Raw genomic sequence first — 24750 nt, 5'->3', positions numbered from 1 at the left:
GCAATTAAAAAATTTTTACAAATGGTAATTAAATAATTTGTATCAAGGCCAGTTGAGGAAGAAAATTGTCTTAGTTTCTGCTTCAACGATAAGAATTCATTTTAGATTTCCACACCAACTTGTAAGTACCTTTTGAAGGTACTGTGTAGGTATATCTATAGCTGAAAGTCAGTATTCGTTAACTACCAAAAATGAAATGTGTAAATAGTATTTGCACATCTTAACATTGTATTCTTTTCTTTAAAGGATGTGTATCAGTTCTGTTAAAGTATACCGCTACAGTAACAAGGACTCCAAAGCCTCAATGATTTACAAAATTACAAAACCAGTATATGTTTCCAGACTTGTGGGTTAGGTTGGACTCTGCTGTTAGTCACTCCAGGTCCCTGACTGATGGGGAAACCTCTCTGGGGCACTTAGCTTCCTGGCTTGAGTGAGAACATGGTAGGTTATGTCCTGGCTCTTAAAACTGTTAACCCACGAATGTTACTTGTATGCAACTGACCAAATGAAATGGGTAAACTGGAGGGCAGAGGATTGGGAAGGTCTGCAGTGAGTCCTGAAGACTGGCATTCTGATACACTCCTGGGGGATGCTGATGCTGTAGGTTCCCTGGCCGTGCTTTGAGTAACGCGAGGTTTTCTTTACTCATCTGAAGAGATTGGAGAGAATGACAGGCTGACATGAACATGTGAAGAATGCCACCGTGAATATCCAGTTGTTTGCCCTGGATCTATATAGGTAAGGGACTAAGTACCGTGTTTCCCTGAAAATAAGACCTAGCCGGACAGTCAGCTCTAATGCGTCTTGGAGCAAAATTTGATATAAGACCTGGTCTTACTTTATACCCAGTATTATACCTGGTCTTACATTAAAATAAGACCCGGTCTTATATTAATTTTTGCTCCAAAAGACGCGTTAGAGCTGATGGTCCAGCTAGGTCTTATTTTTGGGGAAACATGGTAGTAAAGGGCAATACACTTCTAGGCTGGGCCTACCCCAGGGCAACTTGCTTCTTGTAGCAGATGCTGGCTAAGGTTAATACTGTTGTGTGTCTGTACTCACCTTTTTCCCCAACAACCTCTAAGAATGTTATCTATTTGGTCCATTTAAATGGTGTGTGTTGGTGGCTACAGATCAGTAAGAAATGTTTTTCTTGTAATATCCTCAATATAGAGAGAGGGTTATGCTACAGTTACAAATGACTAAAACTTAATTGCTACATTTATTTGTCACAATGTTTGTGATTTGCCTGTGACTGGTCAAGACTTTCCTCCAGAAGCAACCTCTAATTGGAACATTGGCAGTCTCAAGGCAGGGAAAGAGATAGCAAACTGGTTAACCAGCTGGCTCTTCAAACTTAGGTTGGGAAGCAATGCACATTAAGAACCAATTTCATCAGCCCAAGCAAGTCACGTACATAGTCAAGTCTGATGCCATGAGGCTTGGGGAACGGTAATCCTTCCCCAGAGGAGAGCAGATATTTTTTTATAATTTATACATACTCTACCATAGCCTTACAATTTTCTTTAACTGCCCACAATTCTTGTGACTTCCATGGTAAGCACTGTACCACTTGTTTTATATCATCTCACTGATTATCATAACAATCTTCCCCGAAGAGCCACATTGTACAGATATGGAAACCACCTTCAAGAGATGGAATTGCTTGTGCGAGTTCACACGGCCCCTTAAGATGAGATTCACGTTCAGGTCTGCTCGACCTAAGGACCTGAATGGAAAGCATTTTAGGCCCTGGCAGGCTAGAGGGGCAGATGGTTCTGATACAGTTGAATTTTTGGCTGTTGTCACTAATTGCTGGCTGTAGTCCATTATTAAGACTAGCCGTGGGCCAAACTGGTTTGCAGCTGGATCTGAACCAGGGCTACACTAATGAAGAGACAGACATTGATTTTGATCTGAGAATTTAGGTTTAATGCCCTTTATTTGTTGAAATAATCAAACGAGTACAGTTGTGTCATTCTCGTAACCCTGTGTGCACAGGCTAGAAAGCTACATTCTAAAATTTGGAAACAAGTTTGGAAATGGGCTCAAGGTCACTGAAGATTGGGTCTGATGTCTACCAATCATTTTTTTCTCCGTTACATAACACTGGATTTTTGTTTTAGAGTACTCCTTTGCCCCAAAAGATACGTATGTCAATTTTTTTTTCCAGAGAACTAATAACAGTTTTTAGGTTTTCCAAAAACATACGTAATTGGTAAAGTCTTCTATTTGCATAAGTTTTCATCACTCCAATCAGCACAGTCTTGAATGCCATTTTTGCAGCGAGTTCTGGAAATGCAGTCACAGTCGGCAAAGAAAACAGTATCACATCTCCAGCCTGAACACTTTGGGCACTGTAAAACTAGACAATTTTATTTATTTTTAAAAGCACAACTGTTAAAATGTTAAGGTGGACTGGAAACGATGCTATTGGAAATGAAACAGCCCTTTGGATCTTAAAAATCTTAGTGAAAACTGTCCAAGGGGAAAATGGCAGCTGTTTATTAAAGATTCTACACGTTTGGGTGAAAAGAATTTGTACTTTGAAAAGCCAAGGAGAGTACTACCTCTCTCCATCAGCCTGCAAATAAACATGCTGATGTGCTACATAAACAAGGAAGGGTCCAAATGAGTTTGTATATGTTCAGTAAGCAGAGAAAAGAATCAGTATTTGCTAATTTGCAGCTGGCAAGAAGAAAAGGACCTGTGTACACTTTTAGCCTTGTGTTGTCAACACATTGTTAGATAACATACAACGCCTAAGAAGCATTTCTATTTCTACCCTCCATGATGCAGGCAAAAAAACAGGAAATGATCTATTTAGTGTACTATACTTTTGATAAATCTTTTACATACTGGGTAGGGTCATGAGGTATTGGAACTGCATCTACTGCCATGGTTTTAGAATAATCTAGCCTTGCCAGATTGCAAAATGATCAAGGGTGCTGCAGTGTTCAACCAGCACAGAGAATACTGTGGGAGGCGGAGAGGAGAGTCAGGGAGGAGGCGCAAGGAAATACCAACGGTTAAATAAACAAAAAAGCCCTTTGAGAGTCAAAGCATTCAACAGACTTTTCTTTGATCTTTACCAGAACTTCCAAAGAAATCCAAAAGGAATTTGATTAGCAGACAAGAGTTGTCCATCAATTCTTATTAATCTTTGCAAATCTGGCTTTATTTGCTTTTTAGCTAGAGAATTCACCTACTTCAAGTATGCAAACTACCGGAAATGATGGAATTGCTTAATTGTGAATGCCAATATCCTTAGGTAGTCTTCTAAGTATGGGTTAATTTATGTAATTGAACCCATTAAAACATCAATTACATATTTTCATTTTTACCTGATTCATCTGAACAATCACCACAGTCGTTTCTTGTGTCACACACCTTGTCCACATATGTCCAAGTCTTCTGGTTGGGACACTTGAATATCAAGTTTTGTGGGAGACTGCTGGGCATTTGGCCTATATTAGACAAAGAAAGGCATTTCTAATAGAAATCGTTCATGCATGATAATGTTTTAATTATAATTCTGAAGTTTGGTTATTAGTTGCTGGTGACTATTCTTTCATTCTGATTACTGTGCACCTCACCACAGTAGGTAGCAGATTCATCTTCGCCATGAGTGCAGTCCGGCTTGCTGTTACAAAGCAGGGAAGGTGGCAGGCAAGTCGTGAGGTCCTCGCACAAGAAGCCAAGTTGCTGTGAAGCTGTTTTACATTGTCGATGTGGCAAATCTGTTAGATTTATAAGACAAGTACTGGATGTGGACGTATGCGTCTATGACCATGAGCATCAAGCTTTAACAATGTAATAACCTGCCTATAACAATCTGCTTCCTCCTTTCCCCTTCTGCTTCTTTGCATTGTTCTTTTCCCCATTATTTCTTTTCTTGCTTTTTCTCCCCCATTCTTCCAAATGCTAGGCCTACTTAACTTGCATTTCTTGCAATATCTAACTGGCATTTAGGCAAAAAAAAAAAAATCCTGCCTGAGAAAAAAATCAAAGGTTCTTGGGAGGGGGAGGGGGAGTCAAGAAGCCTGGGTGGGCTCTGGTTTGAGCTTTGCCAAGGATTGGTTGCATGTAGCCCCTTCCATTGTTTTCTTAGCTAGAAATGGGAACAAAGACAACTTGCTACACCAACCTCTAGGGGACATTGTGAGTTAAACAGATCATTGTTGAAATGTTAATGAAGTCTACTCAAAAATGAGGGGGAGTTTGTCAAAACAATGTGATGAGGTTTTTAAAAATGTTTCAGTACTATAAAAATTTGATGGAAGTTAAGATGTAAATAGCAGATTGGTAACACTTATACCTCAAACATATTTGCACCTAAAATAATGTATCCAGAAAATTCTGGTTTGGTGTGTGGAGTGGTAAACAAGCTGGGAATATTTTAGATACCTGGTTTAGAGTTGGGGAGAGCTTGGTGAAGGGGCATTTTACATCTTGAAAGTTTCGTAGTTGGGACCAGATTGACAATTAAGAGGCAGATGACACCACATTTTGTATCCCGGTAATCCATGAGATGCTTGGCATTGTGATTGTGGCTGATGGTTCTCAAGTTACTAAGAATATTTAACATCCCGCCCAACCTAATTTAATACTGAATTATGTGCTCTTCTGTATTGTTCACTGCTGTTTCCCTAGTCTCCCTAATTACAACAGAAACCCCTTGAAGGTAGAAACCATGTCCTGTGTAGGCTTCAGACTTGGGCTGACCTGGATTGGGACACTGGCTTGTTGATTACCAGCTCTATGATGTTCGACAAGTCACCTACCCACCCTGAGTCTGTTCATACTGGTGATAACAACAGCCGCCTCGAAAGACTGTTGAAAAGAATGAAATAAAGATGAGATGTGTGAAATGCCTACAACATAGTACGTGCCAACCACCCATTATCAAAAGACGCACCCATTTTGCAAAACGATAGGGGATACATTTACTCTTGTTGAGTGAATTATTGACAGATCTGTCCCCTAGGGGGTGACACATACTTGCAGGTTTTCCAGGCATCCCAAAGGTGACTCCAAGACTGATCACAGCAGCCAGAACTCCAAGCACAAGGAATGCGATGCAGGAAATCCAGAGGCACTGCCTGGTGGGAGGCCAGCATTGCTCTGTCACAGAAAAACACACAAGACGAAGGCGAGTAAGGCTTCATCTCAGGCAGAGGCTCATATTGGGGATACTGCGCTACCTAGCCAGGTGTCCACGGTTACCTCTGTGTGAAACGCAAGAGCCAAAGTTACAGGACTTGAAACATGTGCTGTGTGTTACAGTGCTGCTTTTCCTGCCAACAGTTTCTGGTGCGATCTTCTGAGCAACCAGCCTTATGATGAATGAGTGTTGCTCCCCCAGTTATGAAAATGAAGCTTTAAAAACTAAGAAACAGGGCCAGTGCGGTGACATGACTTCTGAGGTTTACGCTGATGGAAGTGGAACTATCTCACCTCCAAAGGAGGTCTTCTGGTTCCCTGTCTAGGGCCATGTCTGCTATGCCAATGTTGCCTCAAACCTGGTTTCAGGCTGCCTATGTCTGAATCACAGAAGGAAATGCAGATTCCTGGGCCCCACCCCAGACCTACAGAATCAGGATCTCTAGGGGTTGGAGCTGGGCATCTGCATGTTTCTTGAGCACTTCTGCTCATTCTTTTATACGCACCAAAATTTGAGAACTACAGCCCGATACCAAAGGTGAAATGCAGACTTTGGTTTTGGGTTCCCACCAAACTTCCCAAAAGACATTGATTGGTGGTTTCTGGAGTCAGCAGTCCTTGGAAAGCAGGCGAGGGGAGCTTCTTCTCTTTACAGGAGCTTGGCACCATGGAACTTGCCTGACTGGTTTTATTGGCACACCACGGAGAGAAAAACAGAGTGCTCAGTGTGCTCCTGGTCGTTTTGTCAGCACGACCTTTTGCAAACAGTGAGACACACCCTTGACATTCCTGAGGTGACCCATTGGCCAGAATTCAGAACTATCTCTGAACCTTCTTCAGGAGCCTAAGTTGAAGTTGTGGGATTTCCTGGGCCCCCACTGGGGAGTTAGCATTCAAACCTACTTGGGGGTTGTGGGGACAGAGCCCCAGAAAGTAGTTTACAGGCTCTCGGCCTCACGTGGAAGGGTGCTGGCTTGGGTGGTGAATGGCCGTCAGCTGTGGCCGGTTAGCCGATTGGCCGCTGATATAACTGCTGCGGCTACGAAGGATTGCCGAGCAGAGCCGAAGAGAGCAGAAGAGGAGGGCCGAGGAGAGAGGAACAGAGTCGAGAGAGTGGAGGAGAGTCGTCTCGGTCGGTCAGTTGGCGGAAAAGCAGACGGCAGGTCGGCGTCCGGTGGGCCCAGCCTCCAGTGAGACCGTGGTGGTATGGCTCCCCTACCTGTGGCTCCGTGGGTGTTCCTTTTTGGCCTTACCATATCCTGCGTTCTTGTGTGGGGAGCGGGAGCAGAGACCCCGCAGGCCGCCCCGCCTGAAAGATGGTGCGGCGAGAAGGCCTCCGTGCACGACAAATGGCGCAGCGAGCAGGGTCTCCCGCACGACAGGGGTAAAGAGTACATTTTAATACAAGAGAGACAGGATGGCATCTTTTCATGGGAACTACTCCTAGACTCTAAGGCTTTTATGCCTTTGGAACTACATGAGTATAAAAATGAAATCTTTCATTTTTAACACCTAATAGAGCTTCAGAATCAACAGCTCTGTCATGTAGCTATGAAATTTTTATTTATTGGTAAAGAAACTTAGGCTTAAAGAATCTAAGTGTCACAGCCAGTAAGTGAAAGAAACAAGGACTAGAACGCTATCAGACACTCTAAATCTTTGTCACACCATAAGGCTTCCCTGAAGATTCTCTCTGCTGGATCATAAAACCCTGTGAGCCTTTGCTCCTTAAACCAGAGTCCCCTGCTCCTGGGGTCGATGTTAATTTGTCCTTCCCACAGCAGCTACGGACTTTAAAATGTTCTTAGTCTTTGATTTAGAAATCCCACATCTGGGACTCTATCCTATGCATATATTAAATATTAAATATACAATATTAAATATTAAGAAGAAAGCTTCATGTAGAAGATTTTTTACATGGTATAACGCATATAGAAACTGCTAAATGCTAAACAATGCTAAAACACTATAGTCACTTTAAATACTAAACACCTATTTATCAAAAGTGATTTTAAAAAGTTACTGAGTTTTATATATGATGGGTTCTCGAACAAGTAAAACAATTCTATAAAAACATTAAGTGTGGAAACAGAGGCTGGGGGAGTTAGCAATGATGTCTGTGGATTTTGCTTCATGTGTTTGTTCATCATCATTCCTTCAGTAGATATTTGTGGAACCTCTGTGTCAGGCAGTGGGCTAGGCTCTGAGGATACAATGGTGAGCAAGATAGATAGATATAGTCGCCCTCGGTGAGCTTACAGTCTGAGAAACAATGGGATTTTTAGCGGAGGGGTTTGCATCAGAATGACCAGGCAGTGCTTTTAAAAAGTTCACTCCATGCTTCATTCCTGAAGATTGTAGTGCACCGAGTCTGGGATGGGGTTGGGGCCTAATAAACGTCTTTTTTCCCCAAAGCTTCCATGGTGATTGTGAAACACAGCTGGGATGATAGATACTCTCCTAGAATAGAGGTCTTCAAACTTTTACGATTGTGTATCCCTTCAGCAACAAAATAAATGAAATTAAGTTAGCATTTCCTCATAACATATGAATATTTATTTATAAATCTATGCCAGTACCAGTTCACTAATATATTATATATATTGTAAAACATTGTCCAAAATGGAAATTTAAGAAGGATGAAATCAAATATGCTATATCAAAATAAAAGTTCGCTAGTTTCCTCCCTGACCCCCCTGGACCCTCTTGTGAGCCCTGTGCGGTTCATTGGAAATTACTCGTCTAGTCTAAAGGATAATGAGGCTGAGAGTGGGAAACAAGAAAGGAAACTATTTTAAGCAGTGATTGCTTATTTAGTACCACAATCCTTAAAGGTATTCAAAAGGCTAACGCAAATACTAATGGTTAAAACAGAACTAGACATTAAAATGGACCTGTGACATTAAAATGGAATTAGAAAAACAAAGCATGTCTTTATTACCTCACTGGCTAATGTGTAATTGGAAATCCTTCCACTGCAGGTCAGCAGACACGAGGAAACTTTATGGGGTCTCTGGACCCTAAAATCCCTCTTAACTAAGCCATGAGGGAGATTGAAAGATGAATAGAGGGGCTTACACAAGGCCTGGAGGCCCGAGGGTCTGCAGCGGCTCAGGGCCAGCAGGGGCAGGGGGATTCTGAGGAGGGGCTGGGGCAGGAATGCTGAGCTGAGGTGCCCAGAAGTCTTGGGCCTGCTCATTTCCTCACTTGCTGCTCAGGCCCCATTTCATGCAAGGCCGATTTCTTTCCTGAAGAGGGCAGCAGAGAGCAATGAATGGGCCCTAAATTCCTTTTAGGATCCTTTCAGCGGGCTAACCAGTAGCTACCACCCTTCCTGGCTCAGGAGTGGCATAGACAGGAAGAACTGGAAGTGCCAGGAGATATCCATGCTGTTTAGGGATGACTGGCCAGGTCATTTTGAAGCTTTTGTAGGTAAATCTGCAGCCACTTGCCCCTTTTGTAATCAGTAGGAGGGTTGTTTAAGCACCTTCCAATACGCTGTCTCATTCACTTTCAGAGTGAACCTGTGAGGTAAACAGGATTTGTAGGACAGTTTTATAGATGAGGAAACAGATGCCCAAACATATGAACACTTGTCCAACCTTCCCTAGGTAGTTAGTGACAGAGCTGGAGTTAGACCCAAGTCTCCTGAACGCAAGTAGTGTTTATATTTTCCTAGCTAAACTCGCCTTTCTCAGAGTTCTTGGACACTTTCTAAAGGATCTGCAAGTTCTCCATGGGAATCTTAGTTTTGGGTTTCATTGCGATGGTAATCTGTAAGTTTTTATAAGCACATCCTGAATCATCTGGATGACCTCAATTGAGTAGCAGTGTATGTATCATCAGAATCCTTGTGTTCGTCCTTCAGATTGTGTTTGGCTTTGAGTTTACACCAAGGGAAATCCAGGTGACTTCATGGTGTACTCTATCACTATGAGATTTTGCAGCAGGTTGAACATAGAAGTGTGGTGGGAGAAGTGAGTCATCTCAGGACACACAAAATACAGGCATGTCAGACTAAAAAGTGACTTGCCCCATCACATCTGTGTCCACATTTCCAGTAGATGTGCAGTGTGGTCTCAGTCTTTGAGAATATCAACTTTTAACCGTTCAAATTAACAATAATTGTTGTAGTGAGAATACCTGAAAGAATGGTTCTGTGCTGGAATGCAACAATAATTGCATTTGTTGCCCACTGAATGCAGACTAATATCTTCAAATAAAAGAGAGAACTTTACAGAGTTATCAAGTGACATCTGGCTTGCTCAGAGTGTTTGTTATGTGAAAGGTTTGCTTCTTCTGAACTACAAACTGAGGCTGGGATGTATTAATGTTCCCATTTTGTATGCGAACAGGCATTCTAGGGAACTGTATTTTCAAACTCATAATATAGAAACAGACTAAATATATGCCCAGAACTAAGCTAACATTTTTCTATCGTTAACCTCAAATTGATAATTTAGTTTCTGCAAGACAATACCATTGACTTATCCATCACATTAAATTAATAGCATAAATTTGAATTTTATTATCTTTATGGTTGATTGTAATTTTGTTCTGCAGTTATACAGTTATCTATAAACATGAAGTTTATACGTTGTTTTATGGTTGTACATAAATGAAATGACATTATAGTAAAAATTAAAATGATAATAACATGGAGAGAATTGGGGGCCTACAATAATTTTTCCAAGAATATGAAGGAGTTCATTCAGTATTTGAGTTTCACGAACCTACACCAGAGGAAGCTCTTCTATCTCCTTTTGGCAATCTTGATGTATCCTCTTCCCACCCCAGAATGGCTCACCTCTGAGAGCTGCTTATAAATTCTGTTTCTTCCTCTTTTGTTCTATCAGCCCCAAATATTCTCTTACTGTAACTCCACACTTAGCTCCTGGGCCTATCAGGTGACTCTCCTTCTTGGGAAAAGTCTTGAGACCTTAATCTACTCAAATAACTTTATTTTATACATGAAGAAACTGGGGCCTAGATTTATAGAGTGACTTTGGTGTGTTGATTTCCTGGGGTTACTGACTTCCCTGTGCCATTTTCTGACTAAAGGCCACTGGTCCAAGTGGTGAAAGGAGAGAGAAGTTTGTGGCTTACATGTGGGGAAGCTTCGTTCTTCAGCCTGCTGTCTGGTGAGATAGGCTGTTCCCAGAAATGCACCATTGATTTGAATAATCAAATGGCTACAGATATTAAAAGCTAATCCAAACCATCAAATTGTTGGCTCCAACTTCAGCAAAGAAGGATAAACAAAATCTTTCTAAACTGGAAAATGGTTCAGGATTATTTTTCTTTGCTTTTCCAACTCATCAAAGATAAGCTTTCAGCACCAGAATGTTCTATTAACATTTTTCTAATAGGCTTCATTGTTTTGTTAATCAAGCTTATCTCAAGTGTAGCATCTTTATATCTGTACTGCTAATTGGTTTCTTTCAAACCAAGTTGACATTTTAGTTGTTTTTGAACCACTTATTTTTTTTTCCCCCTTTTCATGAAATAGGTCATGTATTATTAGCTTCTTTGAAGATTGGCTGCCTTTTTAGGAACATTTTTATCATACTGACTTCTGTGCTTATAAAATATGTAGTGAGGACAGATGGACAGAAGGTTGGAGTGGAGAAGGAAATAATTACTGCCCTTGTGCCAAGTGTGTACTTGCAATTTTCTATGTGTGCCACAAACTATAAAAGGTCACACAGTAATGGTGTGAGCTATTTAAGATAGCACAGTTGATGTGTGTCTGGTCTTAGTTTATCAATAGTGATGCTATCAGTTATGAATGCTTAGGGGCACCCACCTGGCCTGCTAATACTGTGAAGCCCCCCCCCCCCCGCCCCTGACATTTTCCCAACCAATGTTGTGGTTGGACCTACCCTTGTGGTTCTTATTATGATTGCAAAATGTACCTCAGCAATGACCATCAGGGAACTTGCAAAACCAAGGTTTATTCCTCACAAGTAAGTCCTGGAGGGTACATGGCACACTCACGGCCACACAACAAGGTCACAACTAAAGAGAGAGACACACACAGACATCTGGCGGTCTCTGGGGACCTATTGGGGTTGAGAGTAGGGTGCCTAGGGTTTCATGGGTTCACTGTTGATGAATTCTAAAGCTAGGATTAAAATATAACCTAGGTCCTAGTATTATTATCTGCTCCCCATTTAAAATCAACTCTAGTAGTTGTATTTGCTTCAAGCAAGCTGTTATGTAGTTCATCAAATCTAAGGTTGAGGATTTTTTGATCCTAACCTAAGGTGTCAGTGGAAGATTTCACATTACTTCATCATGACTGTCACCTGGTGGACAATTATTGTATGAAACATCAGCTGTTTCCTGCTTTCAGAGATGCATGCTGATTTTAGAGAGAGGTTAAAATGAGAAAATTAAGAATGTACTTTAGAATTGTTGAAACGGTATATTTGCATAAAAGTAAAATGAGGGACAAATTCTTCATTTTGCATAAATTTTCCATAGCAGGCCCTTAATGACGCTGGTCCTTTAAAATATAACTGGATTTATTAAATCCTAGTTGATATGCCATGTTGTTAAGTTATCACTATTACACAAAGTAAGTGACAGCGGTGCCATGCAAGCTGTGCTGTTGTCTGCCTTTCACCTACTGAGAGAAAAACGTTCTATGTCCGCACATAATTTAGTCCTGATTCCTTCTTGCTCCTTTTCTCTCCTTTTGCAAAATGTAGATAACAGAAAATTATTTGCAGTTAGCATTGTCTCTTTCAAATAAAAAAAATGAACAGCAGACTTCATAAGATAGTTTTAATGGTTTTTGTTTCTCAGTCTGTCAGCTTGGAAAATCCCCAGGCATAGTCCTCTGTTTGGTTCTATTTTAAGCATGTGCGGAGCACAGGCGTGGGTGGCCTGGCTCCTTTACTATTTACTAGCTGTGCAAGTCTTATGCCTCCTTGGGTCTCAGTTTCCTTGACTGTCAAATGGATATGTTCCCCAAACCTTACAACAAGACACTCCTAGGTGAATCAAATGAGGCAATGGGCAGAAGCATTTGGGGAAATATTAAAAGCTTTTTACCAATGGATGATGAGAATCACTGAAAAAAATACTTGGAGAGTGTTTTGGCAAGTGCCTGCGGGAGTAGAAACAAATCATTTCAGTTTATTTTTTTGACTTTTGAAATAATTTGGGACAAAATCAAAGGACTGGATCTAAGTCTGTGCAGTGAAAAGAATTTAGTCTACTTTTAGGGTTTAAAAATGATGACAAACTGTTATCCTACGGGACTGCCACGCGGCCACTGGTGGTGACGTGTAAGTTCCGCTCAGTGCGTGGACAGGTGCACAGGTTGCTGGGAAGTCAACCCCAGCGGCAGTCTCAGCTTTCTCCCAGGTGTACGTTGACCTGGCAGGTGGGTGGGGAACCTCCTGAGTCGGAGCACGAACCCCTCTCAGAACTTGAGGCAGCCAAACCCTCAGAACTCAGTGTCTCCAAAGGAGCCCGCTTGAGGCTGAAGGAAGCCTGTGCCTTGTGGACTCTCTGGGGGCAGCCCCGCTCTGCCCAAAGCAGGGGAAGACAGAGCTTTCCTGAACTCTTCTGTTGGTTGGTCACCTGGGAATCACTCTCTGCTTTTCCTCTCAATGGACCTGATGTGTAATAACCTTTCCCAGGTCCTGACTAAATCTCTGACAGGGATTAGAACTATGTGTGACCCTGGCACCTGGAGATGAAGAAAAACTGACCCTCGAGGTCCTGTGGCCTGTGAAAAAATCTGCTCAGGTCTCTATCATGGAAAGTCATGGTCAGCGGGAATGAAGATTACTGCTAGGTTCTATTATTCTGTGAATGGTTTAGTCTATAACTTATAGGGCAAAAATCTTAAACAGTTCAACTGTATATTTATTTTAATTAGAGACTGTTTATATATATCAATAGTTTTATTAAAATGTTTTTATAATGAAACTGCTACATATATGTGTTATCTGTAGATGTTGAAGTCAGCACGTTGATATTTATGAGAAAGTGATTATTGAAAGTGATTGGCAATAGATGTAACTGAACAACTCTGTGCACAATCTTTGGTCCCTGGAAAGTCTAAAGGTCTAAGTGTGACACAGGCAGCCAGTTTTACCCCCACCAGTGTGGTCACTCAGAATTTACCTGTACCTGCCTTCCAGATGAAGTTTCCCAGGAGCCAGGGAAACCCCTGCTAGTACTTTAGGTGCCTTGAAGCCATCAACTGACACACAGAGAAGGCATTATTGGGTGGCTCCTGAGACATGACTGATGTACTGAGGCATGATTCCTACTTGGCAACGTCCTTTCTTTAAAAAAAAATTTTTTTGATTTTTTGAAAAAGTAGAAATATCACCTTTTTTATGCTTCAGATCTGAAGGCATTTCCTTTGCACTGGAAAGAGAAGAGACTTCTGTCACCTATAAGAGAAGAAACAGCCTTGAGTATTCTGATGCACAGTGACTTATTTTGAGTTACAGAACTTCTTGGAATGAAGTGAGACTTCTCTGAGGGAGGGTTGGGCTGAGCTCTCTCATTGTCTATTCTTAGGAGGTGCTCAGTGAATGTTTGGGGAAGAGAGAGAGAAACAGAGAGAGGGAGGGAGGGGAGAAGGAAATTGACAGGGCTCAAGCCTTTGGGAAGCAGGTGTCAGCCTCGGCAGGAATAATTTAGTCCCACTAAAGGATGTTTTCAGAAAGAGGACCATTTATTTCCCAAGGTAAGTAATTTCTCAGTAATTTCTAAGCTGGGTACAAGTTGTGTCCTGTCCTAGCCTGGCAACCAGACTAGCCTGGGAGGATGGGTGAACTGGTGGAATGAGTGGCCCCAGGGGTCTATTTATAGGAGCTGAGTTGTATGGGGTGGAGGCTCTTCTCAGAGAAAGTTTGTGGGTAAGATTGAGGCAGTGAAGGACAGAGAGTATGGCGAATGTCTCTGATGCTAGCCCTTTAGCTGATTCTCTGGAATCTAGAATCATACCTGAGACCTGAAGAGAGAAAGAAAGAAGAGAAGGGGGGAGAAAAAGAGAGGGGAGTCATGGCTGGGGTTAAAGGACCCATTTTCATGAAGGACTCCTGGCGCTCAGATGGCAAAGTGGGACACAGACAGAGTCTGGAAAACGGTATTCTCCTTATCTGTAACTATCAAAATTCTTAGCATCAGAAACCAACTCTGGTTAAACAGAATTGACTAAAAAGCTGTAGGTTCACAGAAATACCTGGAAGTTTTGAGAAGCAGGCTGGATGAAAGCCAGGAACAAAGGAGACCGGGCAGCTGCAGGGCCACAGCCCAAATCTGCCATGAGACGTGCCCATGGCTTCTTGTACAGCACCTACTGCTCCCAAGAACTCAGTATTGCTGTGGTTGCTGCTGTCACTGCTATGGACTCTACTGCTATTACTTCTTTGGGTCAGTAGCTGCCAATTAAAAAATGTGGGGTGGTAGCACCTGATTTTTTAAACCTCTGTCACATACTTGCACTCAAGCTACAAGGGAGACGGGGAGGAACGAGGCTGGGTAAAGGAGAAGCTAGGAAAGAAAGCACCTGGACTTTTTGGTTTCTTTATTTGGTTTCTATATTATTTTTGTGAATTTAACTACACAAAAATAATATATGTCTGATCTGAAAAAATTAACATAAATCCAAAAGACAAATTGGTTGTTGGAATAAGCTTCCTGGAATACCCTGTTTAAGACGAATCGCCAGTCATATGTTTACTTACCTTTACGCACAAAAGGAGAAGAGAGAAAGAGGGAGTTCTAAGGCGGTTGTTTTTAACAAAGAAGAGTGGCAGTTTATATCTTCTAACTTACAAATCTCCATGTCAACATAGCTATCCATGACAGCCAGTCAGCAGATAAGCTTTTCAGAGATGAAAAGCTACGTTTGCAGGCACAACCTCAAACTTGGAAACCAGATATCTTAGTAAAGGACTTTTTACAGACAGGCTCACAAGGAAAGGTTACTTAATATAAAATAGGATATCACTCTTGTAAATGTTTTAGCTTCCAAGTTTGTCTAAAATTATTTTTCAAAATGATTGCTTAGCATTTCATCTTTTATGCTGGCATCAGTAACTCTTTTCTCTATTATCTGCAATTAGTGTAGGGCTGCCTTTTTCATGGTATAGAATTCCATTTGCTAGAACTGAGTCCAAAAGTGCAGGGCTTAAAAAAATCTAGACTTGGTAAAACAGTAAGGGATTCTGTGACTATACTATTCTGCTTTTATGTAATGGATGCCCATAACCCCTTTCCCCCAAGTTGTTCATATATGCTGACATTTCTTTGTGGAATTTTCTATTCCCCATTTTCATCTATATGCTTTGGATGTGTGTGGGTCCTAATGAAGTTAAACTAATCACCATGTACTTTCGCCTTAAGCCAACTAATTGGATTAGGGATAGGAACACGACCTCGCAATAGGTGAGTCGTGCTTGGTTTCTTCAGTCCAGTCTTTCCACCTTTGTTTCTTAATTTGAATGTTTCGTCCTTGTAGATTTAATATTGAATTTAAGTCTACCATCTTGCTATTTGTTTTCTATTTGTCCCATCTATTTTTTAATTCCCATATTTTTCATCTCCTGCCTTCTTTCGAATCAAGTTTTCTTTTTATTATTCCATTTTACCTCCTCTATTAGCTTTTTAGTTATGTATTATTCTTTTGCTTATCTACTTAAGGTGTCTGGTAAGGGATCTCCAATGTGAATTTCATATATTTTGTATTTGTTCCTCTTTTTCCTTCTTAATGGGATGCCAATGCTTCTCTCCACTCAGCCCAGGTACTACAGAAGATGTGAGTCCTCAGCTGAATGGTTATGAGTGGTGGGTGCTAGAGTAATCGCAAGCTCCATAACTGGTTCAGAAATAAGCATGTGACCCAATTGCAGTAAATGGGACTAGAGGAAAGGTGTTTCTGGAAGCTTCTGGGGATCTTCTTCCTTATTCTTCTAGAAGGGGTATGGGACGCCTCTTTGTCTCATAAAGAATCATATGGCCCCTGCTGTTACTGGAAGCCACACTATGACCCTGAGGGTAACCAGACTTAGGATAAAGCTGAACTGTGGCCAGCAGAGTGCAGGGACTGAAGGGACCTGGGTCTCACTTAACACTGTTGAACTGCTCCGTCAACCAACATTGAAGTTCACCTAACTGGATATCCTCCTCTATGAGCAAATATATTTACTTATTGTTTAAGCCATCTTAGGTGGGTTTTATTTCATTATATAGCTGAAAGCATCCTAACAGATACAAAGAGTATATATTACTTTTACATTCAGAAAAGTAATAAAGGTGAATTTTTTTTAAATGCCTAAGTATTGGGGATTCTGACCTTGACTTTCTGAAGCCATGGAAATAATTTTCTTCCCCAAATTCATTCCTTTGTCATTGATTTTTGTTATCTATTTACCTCATATTACTTTGTGGTTACTTAATTTGTACTGCATTTTCTCCCTGACGAAATCCCTAAGGCACAGTGGCCATGACTCCAGCATTTAGCACAAACTTTGACATTTGTGCTAGGCTCTTTCTCATAAAACAACAGTGTTTGGTATATTTCATTTCTCCCCAAATAGGAGTCTGTGTGAAACCTGACCAAGGAGACCAAATTCTTTTCGGGAGGGCCTTATCACATCTCATCAACATAGGGAAGGCAACATTATCTTTTAAAGAAGAATCTACAGTATCAGAAAGAGTGGTTTATTCCCTGGAGAGGGCAGAGAGGCTAAGCTCTGGCTCAGTTGGGTGAAGGGGCTCTTCCTTAAATACTGACGACCTGTTCCTGAAGCAGCTGAGGGACGTATGAGGCAGGGCCTCCCTGAGATAGGGGCACACACAATTGATCTCATTCTTGTTGACAGTTTCCTTGGCAGTGGTGCAAACACCAGGACAGCCAAGTAAGAGGGAGGAGAAGTTTTTATAACAGACTTGCGTCATGGAGAACAGGTTACCTGGCCTTGTGGATGAACTCTGTGAGCTGGCATGACGTCTGGAGGACCAGTCCTTTAGTCAACACCTGGGTCCCAAAGGAAATCCTAGAACAAAGGAGTAACAAGACAAGCTCTTTGACATTGGTTGGTACAAATTGCTGTGCTGGATATTCAGGACTCCTTTTTTTGTAAACCTCTCCAGATGGTTCCATTGTGCACCCTGGGTGAGAACCAATAGCCCTGGGAGTGGAACTTTCTTCCTGTGCTCTGAGATCCTCAGCCTCTGATCCCCTCAGCACACAGGTTTTGATGTGCCAGGAAGGAGGACTGACGTTGGGACACAGCAGAACCATGAGCACATGAGAAACCCAGTAATCGGCATAGGAGAGGCTTGAACACGCCTCCGCTAACACACGACATTTTTAACTTGTCCTTAGGATGTGTGGGAAGAGGGGAGATGATTTTGAGCAAGCCAAACTCGCCCGAGAGGCAGATTCACTGTGTAAGAGCAGCAGGCAGGGCAGGCAACCAGGCCTGTGTGGATCGCCACGCATCCTCAGGGCCCAGGCCAAATCCAGCACGGAGTATGGGCTCAGTAAATGTGTGCGGAAGGACTGAGTGACGGTTAGGGGAAATTTCTTGTCTCACACATTTAACCTTTTGGAGAGAAGATGGTGAACAAAGATCAATTTGAGCACCAAGAAGATATTTACAACACTTTCCAAGAATTGATTTTGGGATATGCAATATATCTGACTATTCTCAGTGGATATGAAGAGTGAAATTAACAGAAACATCTAGAAAATTAAGATGCTTCCCAGGCTCATAAAGTAATGTGAGCAAATCTGTCTGAATCAGGAGCAATGTCACTGAATTTATAAACAAAAAATAAAATGTAGGGCAAAGGTATCATATAGTGGTCTGTATTCCATTTCACAGAGAGCGCTCAGCAAGCAAGGAATTTGCAGTGGTTTATTCACAGTGTAATAATTATGTGTCTGACTGATTTTAATTCCATAGAGCATAAACTCACCAATAATAAAGTTTCTTGTCTCTAGTCACTAACATGGTAGTAGCACACGGGGATTTAGTTCCTGTGCACACAGCTAATATCACACAACTCTCACTCTACCAGAAAAGACTTTACTGTCTGAAGAAGAAAATCTACACAAAAGGCAGAGTAAACCTTTGAAGTTTACTTTAACCAATGAAGATTTACAAAAATCTCTTTGGGCTGTACCTCTTTTTTCCAAATGATTGTATTTCCTGTCAAAATGCACACCGAAAAATTTCAATCATATTACAATCCTTTTTCATATCTTTATTGTTATTTTAAAACCAATATACACATATTGTAAATATTTCTAAACAATAAAAAATGTAAAAAGTTGCTGTTACCATTTTGAGTCCTATCAACAGTATCCACTATAAAGGTCTAAGGTGGTCAACTATTGAAGCTCTGATCAGATATGTTAATATGAAAAGGTCTGTCACAGAAAAAAATTTGAATATTAAAGGGAAAGAACACTTAAAGGGAAAGAACACTTAGTTTAAGAATTTTAAAATAGCCAGCATTTGTTCTGCTTTTCATTCTATTTCTACTCACTTTATAACTCTTCAGATTTATAAACACATTGTTTATCATACAGAAACACACTCAATAGATATGAATACATTCAATGATATAAATATTCAATGATACAACTTGCACAAAATACCTAAATATATATAACTGTATGTGTGTATCGCCAGTTTGTTCTAACAGAAGAACTTAGGGTTTTTACTTTATGCATAAAGATGAAAAGGAACGTTAGTGAAATCATACAGTGTTTTCTAAAAATTAATAGACTACTGGCATTTTAAAGACAATTCAAAGCTACAGACTTTTAAAATCTTTATAGTTTAATGGTTAACATCATCCATTACATGTTCCTTAAAAATATACATTAATTTAAGCTATTGGCAGTATTTTTTCTTAAAGATCAAGAATATTAAAATTATTAACCTCTTTCATTCAGATCTCCCGTTTGCAGCTTCTTTCAGCATGGAGTGAATTATGTAGTGTAGTCAAGAGGGTGCTGTAAGAGAAGTGTTGTTACCAACACTGGCACACCTATATTAGTTTGCCTCTCAACTGATGAAAGCAGGGCGATTACAAGGTGATTACCTTAACCTCAGACTGGCTTTCACTGAAGTATTAAAAAAGGTCATAGCCACATGTCCTTTCAGCAGCCTATGAGACAAAACCTACCCAAGGATTAACTGAAGAAATGTAATTTGATACACTATTTCCTATTTATTAAAGGTCCCAGACTTAGTGACGTTCCATGTTAATCAGGATATTTCTGTCTAGTAATTTCTGATTTGTAGAAAAGATCCCTCAATTGACAATTTCTGTCCCTGTTGAATATTAGCTAGATTTGTACACAACCCAGCAATCTTAATGTTGCCAAAAACACTTGTTGAGTGAGAGATGATAGAAAATCCAATTTACTAGTTTCTTTTCTTTTTTTGGTTTTGTTCTGTATTGTTTTTTGATCTGTTTGTCTATTTGTAACCTCAAATCAGTTAAGACTTACGTGCTCACTGGAAAGGAAAATAACTCTAAGTTTTTGTGTTTCTGGTTCACTTCTGACTGGCTAAAGTTGTAGATTCGAAGCTATAAGCTCTCCATGCATTTGTGTGCCTGCATGTCTGGAATTGAGAAAGGTCTTTACCTCTCATGCATAGTATGAAATATTTTTCTAACGCTGAAGGCTGTTAAAAAACTAGATTACAGTGTCTTTTAAATTTAAAGGAGCATTGTTCTGATTGGCTTATAGGGATAAATAATCATTTATCTGACTCAAAGATTCCTACAAACCCCCAAAAATAAATTGAAAAAAACTATTTTAAATGTGCTACACTTTCAAGAAAAAAATTATCCTTATAGAAATTGTTAGCTCAGAAACATTTTAAGAATCAAAGTTCACATAATGAAGGTGAGTCTTTGAATAAATTAGCTTGGTTTAATTATTTTGGTTTTAAAAACTATTTACATGTCTTTACCATGAGTTTATCAAAAAGCAGTATGATACAAGTATACATTTAACTTCTAAAAATAAGATTTGGGTTTGTTATCTCAGGAAAAGACTAATTAATCTGAATTTCCTAAACTTTTTATACTGGTTTACTGATCAAATAAGATAAAGTATCCCTACCTAATGTTTAAGATTATAAAAGTATAAATTTGTATCCAACCAAATTGAGTCATGAACTTGACAAATTAGTAATATCACCAGTAATTGTGTTTTTCAGTTTTCAGCTTAAACATAATTTCCAAAATCCTTAAGAACTTAAAACTTGGATTAATAAATTAGTTCTTAATAATTATTAGATACCTAAGTAATTTCCAGGTAACATGGAATATTGAAACATTGATTATTATGTACCTAAGTAATTTCCAGGTAACATGGAATATTGAAATATTGAAGCATAATTTTCTATACTTTTGCTTCTTTTTATTTGCTATAGATTGGCTATATCTTTGGGACACACTAATAAATGTGTCAATTTTTACCATTTTAAGAGAGTATAAAAGGGGTGGATTTGGCTGTAGAAAGTTGTATATTCATGAGCTTTTCTACCCAAACACTTGTATGTGACAAATAATTCTGTTACCTCCCACTTTTCTCCATGAGATAGAATTATTAATTTGGTCAAAAGTTGTAATTAATATAGCTGATTCAGACTATACTGGAATCAGTAATGGCAGATAAATGCAACTGTGTGTGTTTTTTGTTTTTCAAGAAAAAAGATAATTGTTTTGACATAAAGTGTCAGTTTGTTCCAGAACATGAAAGCATAAAGGAAAGACAAAACTTGGGTGTAGGTAACAAATTGAAGAAGGGAAGAAGGAAGGGAATTTTATTTCTCTTGGTTTATAATGCCTTGGTCTGAAAAGAAGCTATATAAATGTTAGAATTTTGGCAAATTTCTCACTGTTTTGATGACCTTAAATAAAAAATTATTTAAGGGAAAATAAAGGAGAACACAAAAATCTTTATTAATAAATTTTACATTCATGCAAAGCTATCATTTGGGTTTTCTTGCTAGTGAATGATAAATTGGCCTTAAAACTTAACTAGTGGCAGTAAAAAGTTATTTTTACCTTTCAGTAACCTGCAGAGATAGTAGAAATTCCAGGTCTCACCAGAATAACTTCCTTGCCTTGTGTTGACTTTATCTCATTCTGGATCACAGTATGTGCTGCATGAGACATTTCAGTCGAAGGACCACATATGTCATGCAGGGACTCTAGTCCCGCTCCCTGCACAAGAACGCAGGATATGGTGAGGCCAAAAAGGAACACCCACGGAGCCATGGGTAAGGGGTTCATACCACTATATTCTCGCTGGCGGCTGGGTTGGACACACAGGAAGCAGGAGCCACAGACCTGCAGCCTGCTGTCTGCTTCTCTGCCAACCAACCAACCCTTGCTAGCTGCAATTCACGCTTGCTAGTGTAGCCACAGCAGTTATATTAGTGGCTAATGGCTAACTGGTTACAGCTGATGGCCAACTAGTGACAGCTGATGGCCATCTACTACCCGAACCAGCACCTTTCCACGTGAGGTCGAGAGCCTGGAAACTTCTCTCTGGGACTCTGTCCCCACAATATACTATATATGATGGTGATCCAATAAGATTATATAATGGAGTGGAAAAATTCGTATTGTCTAGAGACGTAGCAGCCATCCTGACGTCGCAGCTATTGTGGCATCACAGCTGTTGTCACATCGCAGCCATCGTGACGTTGCAGCGCAACTTATTACTCACTGTGGTGTTGCTGGTATAAAACCTACTAGTTGCATAAAGGTATAACATATACAATTATGTACAGTACATACTACCTGATAATGATAAAAAACTATGTTACTGGTTTATGTATTTACTAATACTATACTTTATCGTTATTTTAGAATGTGTTCTTTCTACTTATAAAAAAAAGTTTGCTGTAAAACTGTATGCCATGTCCTGCGGCGGCAGCCTCATACATCTCATGTTTACCGTGTCTCTTGATTGCACCACTTTCTCTTGTGCTTGATTTAATCTCGTGTTGTCTTGTAAATTTAGTGTAGCCTAAGAGTCCAGTATTTATGAAGTCTACAGCAGTGTCCAGTCATGTCCTAACCTTCACATTCACTCACCACTCACTCGCTGACTCACCAGAACAACTTGCAGTCCTGCAAGCTCCATTCATGTAAGTGCCCTCTACAGGTGTGCCATTTTTACACTGTATTTTTACTGTACCTTTTCTATGTTTAGATAAGTTTAGATACACAAATACTGGTATGTTACAATTGCCTACAGTATTCAGTACAGTAACATGCTGTACAGGCTTCTAGGAGCAACAGGCTGTACCATGTACTCTGGGTGTGTAGTAGGCTGTACCATCTTGGTTTGTGTAAATGCACTCTGTGATGTTCAAACAATGACAAAATTGCATAATGACACGTTTCTCAGAGTATCCCCATCGTTAAGTGGTACACGACTTATTTTAAAATAAGATGAAAATGCAATTTCCTCAGTAGTAAAAGAGCCAAGTTTCTCATAATTGTTTTGCCTTCTACGTTTATCTCAAAATATTTTATTATCATCTTGGTAAAATAGGTAATCAATTGTTGTTTCTCAGCACCCATGCTACTATTTACATAAAGTGTCTACAGCTTCTCTGGTAACTTTTTGATTTTGTCTCCCCAAGATCAGATTCTAAATTTAGAAAGGAAATATTTCCTGGATGGCTTGTATACCTACAATTATCTTTGGGATTTCCCACAGGGCCCTTGGAGGATCACCAAGCTTTGTTACTACACTACAAAAAAGAGCGATGCTAGAAACAATCAGGTTTGTTTGCTATTCTCCATATGTCTCAACATTATTATAAGAGCAGCATGGGAAGAATTGTCAAATCAGAAATGACGTTTAACCTTCCCTAGATTAAGTTTGTATGGGTAAAATGTTATTAATATATTTCAGATATTACACATTTTATGGAAAGGCCCTGGAGATTTGTTAATGCCCTTATTGTTTGTAATATGTCCTTACCCGCAGGGAAAATATTGGCCAACTTTTTAATGAAATAATTATGTAGCCTACCACAATTGAGAATTTTACTCTCTTTATTTTGACATTGTTAGTATACGAAACTAATCACAGTCGTTCAGTCTCATGATCATTTCTGCTTTTATTGGATACTTTTCTGAAGGTTCTGCTCGAAGCTCAGAGTCTCTAAGTGTCAGAGCTTCATAGAAAGCCTCGTAGGAAGGTACCCAAAGTGCTAGGGACCCTTAACTACTGATACCACAAAGAATAGACTCTTGAGTACAAGCTTCTTAGCTGGCATCGTTTTAATACCTTTCAGACTGTCCTAGTAGACTGAGTCAGAATTTCTGGAGTCTAAGATTCCAAAGATTCTCCTCAATCCAGACACACTTCATGAAGTCCATTGTTTGACCCAAGATCCTGGAAAATAAAAATTTTCCAGGACTGAATGAATGGATGAGGGAAATTTTAATTGTGGTTATTTGTGTGGAATATTGTTGTATTATTTTTAATGTTTCCTTTTTATGCATCAGTAAACTGAAATGAAACATTTAAAACTGGTATCTAATTCTGATGTCCTCAGAATTCAGAAACAAATATTTTTCATGAGTTTCCTTACCTTTCATGACAAAAGAGTTATTGGTATAGATTCCATAAGAATCTCTCCTTCCTTTTGCCAAGATGTAAGTGGACAAATCGATTGTTCAACCAAAGCCATACCCAAAGGGTTATATTTGAGAATAATGTTCTTAGGTATAAGAAGTCTATACTAAGGAACAAAGGGTGACTTTATACGTGGAGCTAATGCCAACAAAGTCCTCCCCGGAAAACTGGCCTGGTATCTGCCTCCAGGTCCCAATCTGACTGGTAGGGAGGAAGGTCACTTCCCAGAAGGCCAATGACCTTAGCAGATTTTCAGGCCTTAAGAAGGGAGGAATTTGTCCCAATTTAGTGATACGTAGGTGAAATCTGCTGGAAAGACTTTCTTGGGCTTAGGCCCCGAGCCATGGAATAGGGGAGCAAATAATAGAGGCTTTTAAAAGTCTGAGATTGAGATTCCTTATGAAAGTTTCTGAATAGAAGTTAATTTTTTTGGCCTAATTAGTTGCTCAGTAATCTAAGGCTCTAGATTTGCAGAGAAAACTTGAGGCCTATATGATTAAATTGCTGCATGTGTATAAATAATCAGGCCACATCTGCGAGACCAGCCTTTTTGTGATCAAGAATAATCTTTAAATATTATTTGTGATTCCAAGGCAGAAGATAGTCAGAAAAATTATCTGAAACTTGGAAATAAAGAAACAGGGAGACACATCCTCCCACATACTGGGGAGAAGTCCGTCCAAGGATAATCTAGGATAGTGGTTCTCGAAATGATGTCCTTGGGCCAGCAGCATCAGCGTCACCTGGAAACTTGTTAGAAATTAGAATTCTTGGGTCCCATCCCAAACAGACTGAATCAGAAATTCTGGGGTGGGACCCAGAAGTCTGTATTTTAACAAATCCTGGATGATTCTGATACACATTGACATTTGAGAACCATTAATCTAGGGGAAATTCAACTGATTGTTTAC

At 39.9% G+C, this 24750-nt stretch overlaps 1 protein-coding gene across 4 annotated transcripts; it reads right to left on the bottom strand.

The window, feature by feature from the left end:
- Nucleotides 1–1563: 1563 nt before the first annotated feature.
- On the bottom strand, nt 1564–19236 carry LOC109445682 (low-density lipoprotein receptor class A domain-containing protein 1). 4 transcript variants are annotated; one of them, XM_074328835.1, is made up of 8 exons: nt 19099–19236; nt 17115–17198; nt 13520–13583; nt 5005–5127; nt 4792–4836; nt 3600–3743; nt 3348–3470; nt 1564–2368 (listed from the first exon to the last, which is right to left on the bottom strand). In XM_074328835.1, exons 2-8 carry the CDS (start codon nt 17145–17147, stop codon nt 2232–2234), a joined length of 669 nt encoding a protein of 222 aa, XP_074184936.1. In that variant the 5' UTR covers nt 17148–17198; nt 19099–19236; the 3' UTR covers nt 1564–2231. The 4 variants fall into 4 exon arrangements, with proteins under 4 accessions (XP_074184936.1, XP_074184935.1, XP_074184937.1 ...); XM_074328834.1 differs by having other exon boundaries at nt 1564–2295; XM_074328836.1 differs by lacking the exon at nt 4792–4836 and having other exon boundaries at nt 1564–2295.
- Between the last annotated feature and the right edge of the window lie 5514 nt (nt 19237–24750).

This window comes from Rhinolophus sinicus, linkage group LG03, assembly GCF_036562045.2.
Source record: "Rhinolophus sinicus isolate RSC01 linkage group LG03, ASM3656204v1, whole genome shotgun sequence".
In the NCBI taxonomy this organism is placed as follows: Eukaryota; Metazoa; Chordata; class Mammalia; order Chiroptera; family Rhinolophidae; genus Rhinolophus; species Rhinolophus sinicus.
This window is presented reverse-complemented; position numbering and strand designations above follow the sequence as displayed.

Bases quoted from the DNA above. Each gene is read 5' to 3' on its own strand.
- LOC109445682 (XM_074328834.1), bottom strand. From the start codon at position 17,147: ATGCCAGCTCACAGAGTTCATCCACAAGGCCAG. The intron at 5,128-13,519 runs GTGATATTTCTA...TTTCTGTGACAG, and splicing joins AGATCTGAAGCATAAAAAAG to AGCAATGCTGGCCTCCCACC. The intron at 3,744-4,791 runs GTGGGTAGGTGA...TAAATCTAACAG, and splicing joins CCAGTATGAACAGACTCAGG to ATTTGCCACATCGACAATGT.